Source organism: Bubalus kerabau, chromosome 6 (genome assembly GCF_029407905.1).
Source record: "Bubalus kerabau isolate K-KA32 ecotype Philippines breed swamp buffalo chromosome 6, PCC_UOA_SB_1v2, whole genome shotgun sequence".
Classification (NCBI taxonomy): Eukaryota; Metazoa; Chordata; class Mammalia; order Artiodactyla; family Bovidae; genus Bubalus; species Bubalus kerabau.
Window position 1 is genome coordinate 14,708,591 of NC_073629.1, and position 11,906 is coordinate 14,720,496.

Sequence of the window (11,906 nt, forward strand, 5' to 3'; positions counted from 1 at the left end):
TGTTTTATTTCAACCAGCATCTGCATGGTGGGCTGAATAACAGGCCCAAGAGATTTGCTGCAAAATAAGAATTTAGAAGCCTTATTGCCATCTCCACGCAATAAAGTGGAGAAATGGATAGGAGTCTGGCTTGAACTAAATTGGGGTGTGCCAAATTGGAAAATAGTTTAAAAATGCATTGGTTGCACTGAAACAGCATATTTATAATACTGGCTTGGACACTAAAAGGAAACCAACTGTGACACTGGATTTACTGAAATATCTCTAAGAACTTGTGACAAGATTCTCTCCTAATAACAATAAGAACAACAAAGAAAGGTATTAGACTGACAGACTCTGGACTATCACACTGACTGCATTTCAAACTGGAATGCAGGGTAGAGTAAACACTAACTGGGACCTAGCAGCTCTGTTGCAACAAGTTTGGATTTGCTATTGAAACAAATCGACAAGTCTGTGGCGGAGTGCATGCATGAGGACCTTACAGAGTGTCCTGCTGTGCCAGCAGCCTGAGCCCTGGAATGCCTGTGGACAGGGCCAGAGGGACTCCTATCACAAGGTTGGATTATGCTGAGAGGCCATACTGTATAAAGGCAAAACTTGTGAGATGCATTGCCATGGACATAAGGACAACCAACTGATATGAAGGACCATAGGAAACAAGCTCAGGCCTTGGCTAGATAAGCAGCCATTCCATGTCTGTGATGTTGGCAGGAAAGTAATGTGATCCCATCTCAAGTTGAGGAAACTGAGGCTCAGGGAGATGTTCAGAGGGTAGCACAATTCTTACTGCTAGTGAACAGCATGATAGGATGTGGCCCTGGACCTGGGCCTTTTGGCTTCATCTTGCAGTTCTTTATCAGGGAGACTCTGCATATGCTTTGAAGTAGGATCAGGAAATTGTGGGAAGAAAAACACATATTTTCTCTCTTCAAACCTAGAATATTTTGTTGCAAAATTTTAAGAATCTAGACAATACTATAACATAAGATCCAAATATCTTATTTCTAAGTTACCACAGGTGTCTGGAATTTCAGCAAATCCAAGACCAATACAGTGACAGCAAATTGTAATTATGGCAAAGTTTTGTTTGGTTTAATGGTAAAACCCGAATTCAAGTTTTGGCTCTATCATTTCTTAATATATAACTTAAGCTGAAATGTAGTCTCTGGAATCCAGCAAAATCACACTCTTGTCCTTTAAGACCCAACTCAAAGTCAACACCTTTGTAAAACCTTCGCAGATTCTCCCAGACTCTCACCTCCACCTGTGCCTTCCCAAGACAGGTAGTGACTTTACGCTACATCGAAGTGGGATTGGGATTTATTGGCATTCTACTGTCTATTCCCACTAGAACGGAGCTCATCTTTGCAGGTTTAGCTGGTAGTGAAGCCCAGATCTCTTTTGCCAGAAAGTACATAAAGAACAGTTCTATCTAATGCACACAGAACGTGGCCACTTTGTGCCACAAGCACTCCGAAATCTCCTTGCTAACAAATTCCACAAAGGCCGTCGTAGGGCGCAATGCCCGGCATTTCAGGGAACACCCCGCTGACTGTAAGCACGTCGAGGCCCAGGCCGAACCTCTGTGTGCTCAGTGGCGCCGTACCTAGCCCTCGCCCCAGCGCCCAGCACGCAGCCACGCACCGGGAACGGAGCTAACATTCACCGATAGGGATGGAGCCGAGGGCAGAGGCACGACGCCTAAACTTCGACACTTGGCTGCGCTGAAGCCGCGGTTGGGAGCGCCCCGTGGGCCCGGGGGAGGGGCGCCAGGCCGCTCCGTCCAGCCGGGCGCCAGCTCCTCCCGGGCGCGCGGGCGGGCCGGCACCCACCGACAGCGGGCACACAAAGCCTACTCGGCTTGCTCGGCGATCGGCTCCTCACGCCTGTGTCGCCGCGCGCCGCCAGGCGGCTCCAGGTTGGGCGACGGGCAGTGGCAGGCACAGGGCGTCAAGAAGCTGCACGCATCAAACCGCCGCGGGAGGGAGCGCGGAGGGGGGAGGAGGAGGAGTGGGAAAAGGAGGAGGGAGGAGTGGGGACCGGGCGGGGGGTGGAGGAAGAGGCCTCGCGCAGCGGAGGGAGCAATTGAATTTCAAACACAAACAACTGCACAAGCGCGCACCCATCGTACCGGAGCGTTGCCCCAGATCCGCGCCCGCCCCGTCCGTGCGGCGCGCGGGCGGAGTCGCCGTGGCAGCGCCGGAGCCCGGGCCGGGGGCCACCATCGAGGCGGGGGCCGCGCGAGGGCCGGAGCGGAGCGGCGCCGCTACCGCCGCACGCGCAAACTTGGGCTCGCGCTTTCCGGCCCGGCGCGGAGCCCGGGGCGCCCGGAGCCCCGCCATGTCGCGATCCAACCGGCAGAAGGAGTACAAATGCGGGGACCTGGTGTTCGCCAAGATGAAGGGCTACCCACACTGGCCGGCCCGGGTGAGCAGCGCGGCCCGCCGCCTCCTATCCACCTCCCGGCTTGGGTTGCATAACACCCGGGAGGGCACGAGCGCTCGGCGCGGAGGGATTGGGAGGGGGGGCGGGGGGCGTCTGAGTCCCCGAGTCTTAGCCAAGCGACTCCAAACCCACCCGCCAGTTATATAATGGTGGAGGCGGGGTGGTGGGGCGGCGGCGGCGGCGGCGGCGGCGAACACCTGGCCACACGGCGTCCGCGCGTAGTGGCGTGTGCGCGGCGTGGGGAACCGAGAGCGCCGGTCACTTTCCGGCCCCCGGCTCCGCGTGCTCAGTTCCGCCCCCAGCCCCCATACTCCCAGCGGTTTCGGGCGCGCTACACGGGCACGGGCCAGTCGTGTAACTCCTCCCACCCCCCCAAGCGCCACCGCTACCCCCCTCAGGGACCCCCTTAGAGACCCCCAGTTTCTTCACTGATTGTTACCCCTGGTTCAAACTCGCCTCTTCCTAGATGAGATGGTTAAGCAGGATCTCAGCCCAGAAAGGGATAAACGGAGGCGGAGTTCGCTTCTACAAAACTTTGGTTTGGGGCATCCGTAAGAGATCTGAAGCTGGGAGGGTCGAGGAATCGTTGTGGGGAGGTGGGGGGCGGAAGAAGAGGGAATCTGCCTGGTTTGGAAATCACCCGCTAGTACCCTTCACTCCTCAACCCCCAAAAATACTGTTTCGTGTGCTGCCAACTCAGACTTGGGGCTGAGGGTGGCAGGGCCCTTGTTGGATTGAGAAGTCCAGTCCAGGCTGCCCTCCCTGTAAGTGGAGGTGGAGGGAACCCGAGTTGCTTCTCCTCCCCATTTCTTAAGCCTCTCCCGCCAGAACGGTCCAGTCTGCCATGTGGTTGATTCAGCCCGCCAATATGAGGCGCCCCACCACCACCTCCGCCCAGCACCTGGCCAGGTGGGAGGGTGGGGCCCAAAAGCCCAGCCTGGAGCATTCATCGTGTTTCCCCTAGAACTGAGACAGGTGAAGTAACAGTATGGGAGGTTGCCAGAGGTCGTTGGAGGAGGTTGGGGGTGTCACAAGGGACAGTGCCTCCGGCAACTTATTTCAAAGATGGTGTAGGGCCTTTGGGTTTGGCCCTCGAGTATAGAGTGAAATCCAAGGGCAGAGAGAAGTAGAGGGAAGGAGTCTTCTGGGCGAGGGGGCCAAGTGTAGAACTGCGTTATTGGCTGTGGGTTGCTCTTTTCCATGTGAGTCTGTGTCTTCAGCTGGGCCAGACCCTGCCCTGAGGAAAGTTGGTCCAGGCCCCCCTGGGTCCTTTTAAGAGTGTGCAGACCAACTTTGGGGCCAGCCTGAGAAAATCCAGGAGATCCTCACTCTGTACCCTCTCCTCAGGAATGTGTCTAATCCCATATGCCTTGAGCTCCTTGTTCCTGGAAACTTCTAGATGTCTGGCCTCTGGAGTGGGAGTGAAGTCTAGAGTGAAGCAGGGCTCTCCCAACTTCCAAGGCCTCCTAGGGGACTTGGGTGGTGGTGGCGGCTGGGGGCAGTGTGAGCAAGCAGCCACGGTCAGCTGTGTGTGTGTATGTCTGTGTGTGGTGTGTGGACACTCATGTACTTTACCCTGCACCTTTGATCCATCTGGCTTCTTGGTTCAGATGCCAAGGTCCTGGTGGGCAGGGCAAGAACTGAACCGAGGTCTCTACTGCTCTTACCTCCTGGGGGTGGAGAAAGCCCAGAGACTGGGGAGGGGGCTCAGCTGGAATGTGGGTTGCAGAGGACCCCTTAGGGCTGCAGAGAGGGGAGGGCCCCATATGGACGCATACTGGCCCATATGAAGAAGACCTTCAGGTTTCTGGTGGCCTTGGGGTAAGGGCAGCACTGGGGCTGGGAATACTGTCTATTTCTTCTTCATCCCGGGCCTCTAGGACAGGGGGCAGTCTGTTGCTCGGTTGAGGGCTGGACCCTTTAGATAAAGTTAGAGTTGGGGGAGGGGGACCAGACTGGATCCCAAAGAGATAGGACCCCACCCTTTGCCTGCGCTCTGGGTCTTGATTATGAAAATTAGAGGGAGTGGTACACCCAAGGTAGTTATGTTCTGAATACATTCTGCTTGAATGCCAAAAGAGCAGACAAATTGGGGTCTCCTTACCATCCTTGGATGCTGTCTTAGTCTATAGAGTGGCAGAGTCTGAAGAGACTCTGGCTCTTCCTGAGATGGAGGAGGAATGGAGGAGCCTTGCTAACTGTTCCATATAATAGGCAACCAGAGCCCTCAGCCATGGTGAAGGCAAATGTGTGGACTTTTCTTCCTTAGGCCCTACTTCTGGGGAGGGTGACTGACTCTGGGTGAGACTGAAACAGCCCAGTGCTTGCAGAGTCCAGCCAGAGGGACCACGTGGTAGGCAAGACCTGCCTGGAAGGACGGTGTGACTCCATCTTAATCTTTTCCTTTCCTCTTCCTTCTGCCTAACTTCCCCGGGGGATCTCCAAGCACTTAACAATTAACCTGCAAGACTCAGGGATTTTTCCCCTTCTGTTCCTTCCTCCTTTCTTCACTTCCTGTTTCACAGTCCCAGAAAACCTGCGCAGCCCAAGGGCCTCACCCATCTTTTCTCTCTCTGCCCCTCCCCCACACCCAGGCACCACCTTTTCTGCCTCTCCAGCTTGCCACACTTTCCTGGCCCCAACTGTCTCCTGCCCCAGATTTTCCGGTTCCTGGGTCAGGTCAGGCCTGGGCCCTGGGTGTGGTGGTCAGAACCCTGGCTGGCAGTCAGTGTGGGCTTAGCCTTTTGGGCTGCCTTCCGGTGTGCTGAGCCAGGCGCCCCTGGGCCTGGATTGGGTATGAGGCTGGGGGAGAGGTGTTTAATTTTCTCTCACCACTCCTCACCTGGGAACTTCAGACCTTAGAAGGTGTCCATGGGCTCTGGCAGGATGGGATTGCCTATGCTCCGGCCTGTCTGAAGGAGCTAGGCAAAGGCAGTAGGCAGGTGTGGGAGTGGAAGAGCCCCAGCCAGGGGGAAGTAACTTGCCAGGATTCCTAAAATGGCTGGGAAGGAGCAGAGCCCCCTCCCCTGTTGGCCAGTGGAGGACGTGCAGTGGGGGGTCTCCAGCACTTCTCTGGCCCCACCCTGACCCACTTAGCCTTGACTCACTTGTTCTGAGTCACAGTCTGGATATAAAGGCACCGCCTGGGAGACACATGTCTGTACTGGGGGCACAGGCCTCCCCTGAGACCTCATATCCTCTATGTTGTCGATGAAGAACCGCCTTTCACTTCCAAATGCAAGATAAGACATTTCCTTTGTGGCTTGAAGGATGAAGGATCCACTGGAGAAGGAATGTCTCCCCTTTTTGGGGTGAGGGGTTGGGAATTCCATTAAGTGAAAAGCACTTGCTCTCCTGGCCCTTCCCCCACAGGTGCCTACTCTCAAGGTCAGATGGGGTGGGGGTGGCATTACCCTTTTGGGGGTAGATGCCCATCTGCCCAGGTCCTTGGCCTCCCTCTTTCCTCTCGACCCACCCTTTATTTTGCTAGAAGTCAGCAGGGTGGGTATATCTGGTGTGTCTCGTTCTATTTTTAATTCCATCCATTCTTTTGTTTCTCCCCCGCCCCTGAGGCTGGGCAGCTGGTGGCCTCCTGGATCCCATCACAGTGTTGAGCCACCTCTCTCTTTGAGTTTGTTTCCCACGGGAAGGAGACTGAAGGTCGGAGCGCTGCTTGCCTGGTCTCAGCTCCTTGAGAGCACCTCTCGCGTGTTTCCTGTTTCTGACTCCTTTGCTCACCCTAGCCCCTTTCCTGGGCCTCAGTTTCTCCCCTTGCATCACATTTCCTACAAGCCTGTTACTGCCTGGCTCAAGTGTGGCACTGAAAACATGGAGCCCAGATGAGTTCCTAACTGGGACCCTTAGATACTCCCCCACCCCCCACCCCCAGTTCTCTTTCCTGATGCACAAAGATCCACCGAAAGAGGCCTAGGAAAGGGCTTCTGCTATTATTGTCTTATGCCTGCCTGTCTCCTGGGATTTCTGAGCCCTGGAGCCTCTCATTTTATTTTTTGTTCCCCCCTCTGAGAGGAGGGTGGGGAACTAGCTGGCAACAGGACCCAGGTGTCCTGGTGGAGGCGGCTCCTCCTCCGCCCACACCCCAGCTCTGGCTTCCTGAGCAGGGCCCGGCCCTCAGCCCTGGCTGGGGTTTCAGGCACAGCCAGGGACCCAGGTGCCAGACTCCAGGCTTGGGGGTGGGGTGTGAGTTAGTGTCCCCTCCTCCCTAATCTGGAGAGAGGGCCTGCGGGGGGGGGGGGGGGGGAGCAGTCACATTCCTGGTTGCTGAGTGGCCCTGGGGGCGGGGTTGGGTTGTCATGGCGATGGGGATTGAGCTGGGGTGGGGGGACAGCATGCCTTTCCACCCCCTGCTCTCACACCCGTGTCTCTGGGTGGTGGGGAGGGTGCAGTTTGTGCTGGGCGTTCCTGGGGAGGAGGGGCTGGACCTCTGTCCCCAGAGGCCACAGGGCAAGGGGGGAGGTGCTCAGGAGCCTGAAGACTCCATGTCTGGAGCAAGATGCCCCTCAGATTCTTGCCCCCTCCCCTGGGTGTGTGTCAGCTTATTTCCAGCCTCCCTGTCTCCCAGGTCCCTAGTCAGACACACTGTTCTACTCTCTGTGTGTGTTTAATCACTGCTTTGGCCTGTCTCTCTTTCCTATCTGCGCCTGGGGCCCCAGTCAACATGGCCACCTGGCCTCTGTCCGGCGGGAAGCCAGGCCACTGGGGCTGCTGCAAGTGTTGCTGGGAGTTGTAGTTCTCCTCCCCTAACTCAGCTTGGCCTGGGCTTCTAGGGCCTGATCCGGGAGAAGCTGCATCTCACTATTTCCCTGGCCTCAGACCTCTGCTCCTTCTCCATCACAGCGTCCCTCACCCGCTAGGGACATTTGAGGCAGAGAATCAAGTCAGGAGCTGTTTCTGACATCTGGCCCTCTCTAACTTGTCCTGTCATTTTGGGAAAATCACTTTTCTGAGCTTCAGTTTCCTTGTCTGTAAAATGAGAGTGTATGTCATGTGACTTTCAAAAAGAGTTCCCCAAAATTCTTTGGGGGAGCTGCTACTGCTGGGTAATACTAAATAGGCAGCCCCTTGGCCTCACCTCTTCACTTGCAGTCAGAGCAGTCTGTTTCATAGTCATCCAGTGACTCTATTGTGTACCCACTGTGTGCTAGGTGGTGTGCTGGACCTATAAACAGACTTCTCTGATCTTGGGGAAGGTATAGTCAACATAGACATTAATATTGGAATTGTAAAAAGCACTGTGAAGGAGACGTGCTGAGAGTTTTATCTGGGAAACCGATCAGATTGGGAGAGGTGGGGAAGCTTTCTGGAGGAAGTGATGATGGGCCTGAGGTCGGAAGGCTGATCAGGAGTTAGTGAATATAGAAGACTGAGATCAGTGTGGCTGGAGCAGAGCGCAGAAAGACAGTGTACTGGGAGAAGACGACAATAGCGAACATATATGTGGGATGGACCACATTATGGTCATTTAAGCCTTACAACCCTTGGACTGTGACACTGTCCATTTTACAGATGAGGAAACTGAGGTTTGCCCAAGGTCATACAAATATTAGTGGCAGCACTGGAATTCAGACCTTGACATTATAGATAATGGTGAATGGGTGGTCCCTAGAATCCTGAAAAGCCACTAGCAGGGAGAAAGAATGCTCAGACCCGCACTTGGAAAGGCTACCCCTGGTGGCAGCTTGGAGAATGGGTTGTAGTGAGGCAAGAATGGAGGCTGTGGTTTCAGTGCAGGCAAGAGGCGTGGCAGTGGGTGGACCCGCCAGGGTGATGGCGGAGACATGGAGCCTTGTGGACGGGATCTGTTTAGGGATGCTGTTTGGTTTGTGAAGGAGAGGGAGGATTTCTGCTGGGCTTTTATGTCTGACTTCCTTTGAACGAAGTCCTACTGCTAAAAATGGTTTAGAAACCCCCTTGGTGAACTGCTGGGTCCCTCTCAGTCTGATTTTCCACGTGTGTGCCTTAGAGGTCAGCCCCACAGCACTTGTCCTCTGGCCTCCAGTTCATGACCTTAGGGCTCCAGCTCATGCTCCCTTTCCTCATTTTGCTCTCAGATTGACGAGATGCCGGAGGCTGCCGTGAAATCAACAGCCAACAAATACCAAGTCTTTTTTTTCGGGACCCACGAGACGTGAGTGAGGGGGCAGAAGTGGGAGGGAGGGCCGGCTGGGGGGAAGAGCGGTGGTGCCAGCACCCCTCGCCTGTGGGGCTGCGCAGCTCAGATGCAGTGAGGGGCTCGAGAGCACAGTCTCCCATCTCTCACCAGGGCATTCCTGGGCCCCAAAGACCTCTTCCCTTACGAGGAGTCCAAGGAGAAGTTTGGCAAGCCCAACAAGAGGAAAGGGTTCAGCGAGGGGCTGTGGGAGATCGAGAACAACCCCACCGTCAAGGCTTCTGGCTACCAGGTGAGCTGCCGGCTGCCCCCAGAGACCAACCCCCCAACTTTGGAAAGCAGGTGTGGCCATAGGTGTGATCGCACAGGGCCCACCTGTGGTGCTTAGTCTTCATGAACAGGGTGGGGCTCAGAAACCAACACCAGGGCTTTCAGAGTAGGAGCTCATGGGGTGAGGGGTGGGGGGCTTCCTGCAAGAGGGCATGGGGCTCTGGGTGTGCGATGTAGCTGTGGTGAGGGGCCACTTGTTAGACAGTGCCTGGGAGGGGCAAGAACAGGACTGAGGCGGTAAGTGGGGGCAGGCCTTTGGCGGGCCCAGAGTGAATAGAAGATGTGGCCTCAACTCTTTCCACAAAGGCTTCCAGGAGGAGGTGCTCGTGAGCCGGGCAGGATGAGGCGGGAGGGTGGGGGGCGGGGGTTGGCGGGGAAAGGGTCCCAGCTCCCTTTGGGAGAAGTTGACCCGAGGTTTTGCCTCCTGCTCCAGCCCTCCCCCCTCCTGCACAGAGCCCTGCCTGCCCGGCCAGTGGGTTTACCCCGGGGCTAATCCGACAGAGGTGGGTCTCAAATCACTTGTGAGACTGGGCACCTGGGTGGGGGCGGGGGAGAGGCGGGCAAAGGAAGGAGTGAGTGGCCGAGGGAGGGATCTGGGGAGGGGGCCCTGCATGGCAGCCGCTGGTGCCACTCAGCCTCCACTGTCTCCACCGCAGTCCTCCCAGAAAAAGAGCTGTGTGGAAGAGCCCGAACCGGAGCCCGAAGCCACTGAGGGTGATGGCGACAAGAAGGGGAATGCCGAGGGAAGCAGTGATGAGGAAGGGAAGCTAGTCATTGACGAGCCAACCAAGGAGAAGAATGAGAAGGGAGCGCTGAAGAGGAGAGCGGGGGACCTACTGGAGGTAACTGCCCCCTGCCTGGGCTCCCAGAAGCAGGGCTCCTAGTCTTGAGGAGAGAAGTTACTACTTTTTCAGGGAGTGTCCAGTCTGAGAGGCTCAGCCCCTAGTCTTGGCGGGGGGGGGGTCTCTCCTGAGAAGATGGGCCGCAGGAGACAGCTGAGCTGGCAGAGGGCTGGAAGAGCGCTGGTCTGCCCAGGAAGGAGCCTCTGGGGAAAGCAGGGGGAGGCGGGCATTCTCCCCGTCCCACCTCAGCTGTGCCTCATCTCTGCCCAACCGCCGCAGGACTCCCCCAAACGCCCCAAGGAAGCAGAAGACCCTGAAGGGGAGGAGAAAGAGGGGGCCACCTTGGAGGGTGAGAGGCCCCTTCCTGTGGAGGCGGAGAAGAACAGTACCCCGTCTGAGCCCGGCTCTGGCCGGGGGCCTCCTCAGGAGGAAGAAGAGGAGGAAGAAGAGGAAGAGGCTGCCAAGGAAGATGCCGAGGCCCTGGGCCTGAGAGATCACGAGAGGTGAGTGAGCCCCCTGCCCCTTGGCAGTTGGGCTGGGAGGGCTGGGCCCTCTGCTGAGAGGAGGAGGAGGGCCTGCAGCAGTCAGCCTCTCGGGAGGCAGGGGGGCTCTCCCAGGAGAACGGCACTGGCTGGGGCCTGGCCAGGCCAAGGCCACACCATTAACCCTTCTCCCCTCCAACCCTCCCCCGCAGCCTGTAGCCACCAATGTTTCAAGAGGAGCCCCCGCCCCGTTCCTGCTGCTGTCTGGGTGCTACTGGGGAAACTGGCCATGGCCTCCAAACTGGGAACCCCTTCCCCACACCAACCCACTCTCCTTTTCCCACTCACTCTCCCCTTCTGAGCTCAGACCCTGGAGATTGACCCCGATGGGGCAGGCCACGTGGCCCTCACCTCCGTGTCCCCACACACCTGTGACCTGAGTCAGGTCCATGTCTTCTGCTCTGTGGGATGAGCTGAGGCCATTGTGTCCCTCCCTGCCTGGAGTTGTTTCCCAGTGTACTTGTTAGGGCCTGGACTGGCTATTTCCATTTCCTGACACCCCTCGCCCCCTTCCCCGGGCATTCTAGATGTCTAGGTTGGCTGGGATCAGGGCTATGAATGGAAGGGATGGAGAATGAATAGCAGGGTGGGCTTCTGGGGTCTGGGAGGGGCAAACTTCAAATTGGGGTGGGGGGATGGGTAAGAGGATGACATCTCCCTGAGCTCCTGTCCCTTCCTCCCACACCTATTATCCCAGCTGCCTGGATTCAGGGAAAGTGGGACAGCTGGGGTAGGGGGTGGGGGGGGCGCGAGGAGGGGGAGAGGCGCTCCCTTCCATAAATCCTTGATGATTGACAATGCACAATTGTCTCACTTATGCAGACCCCAGGTGTTATGGGAGTTACAGTTTATCATCAAAAGATTTGGGGTCTTCCAAGTTCTTTGGGTCAAGGACCTGAGATCTGAAGGGCTGACTTCACCCAGCTTGGGTGGGAGTGTTGAGGAGTATCCATCCCCTTTTAGGTCTCAGGCCAGAGATGGGATGCCCTGGGGAGACCCTTAGCTACCCTTTTCCCTCTTCTCCCAGTGCTCAAGGCCAGCCTACAGTCACACACGTCACCCAGACATAAAGGAAAAGACACATTTTTTAGGAAATGTTTTTAATAAAAGAAAATTACAAAAAAAAATTTTAAAGAACTCCCCCATCCCTTTGTGTGCCCCCCACTCTTGCCCCCATTTCTGAGGTGCACTGGGAGGCTCCCCTTCTGTTTGGGGCTTGATGACTTTTGTTGTAGTTGGAGCTTTGGTGTTCCTGCTGATGTCATTTCCATCCACATACCCCCCACCTGGTCCACTCAGTGTTGTCACCAGATCCGATTTGTAACCCACTGAGAGGCCAGAGGGAAATAATCGCCCTCTCCCAACCTCTTTCTAGTGGTCTATTTGCCTCTTCGGTTTCTTGTCTCTTTCACCCTTGCCCCTCTCCCTTGGGCTCTGATGAAAAATTGCTGACTGTAGCTTTGGAAGTTTAGCTCTGAAAACCGTAGATGATTTCAGTTCTAGGAAAATAAAACCCATTGATTACTACATTGGATTTTGACTGATTCTTTGGAGGTGTGTTGGTTAACCGATGGTGCAGGGGAGTGGGGAAAGAGACTACAAATGATTTCCAAA

At 56.0% G+C, this 11,906-nt stretch overlaps 1 protein-coding gene across 1 annotated transcript; it reads left to right on the forward strand.

Moving 5' to 3' along the window:
- The first annotated feature begins 2,294 nt into the window (after positions 1-2,294).
- Positions 2,295-11,824, forward strand: HDGF (heparin binding growth factor). Its single transcript, XM_055583950.1, has 6 exons — positions 2,295-2,430; positions 8,520-8,596; positions 8,732-8,870; positions 9,565-9,750; positions 10,030-10,253; positions 10,445-11,824. Exons 1-6 carry the CDS (start codon positions 2,344-2,346, stop codon positions 10,449-10,451), a joined length of 720 nt encoding a protein of 239 aa, XP_055439925.1. The 5' UTR covers positions 2,295-2,343; the 3' UTR covers positions 10,452-11,824.
- The last annotated feature ends 82 nt before the right edge of the window (positions 11,825-11,906 follow it).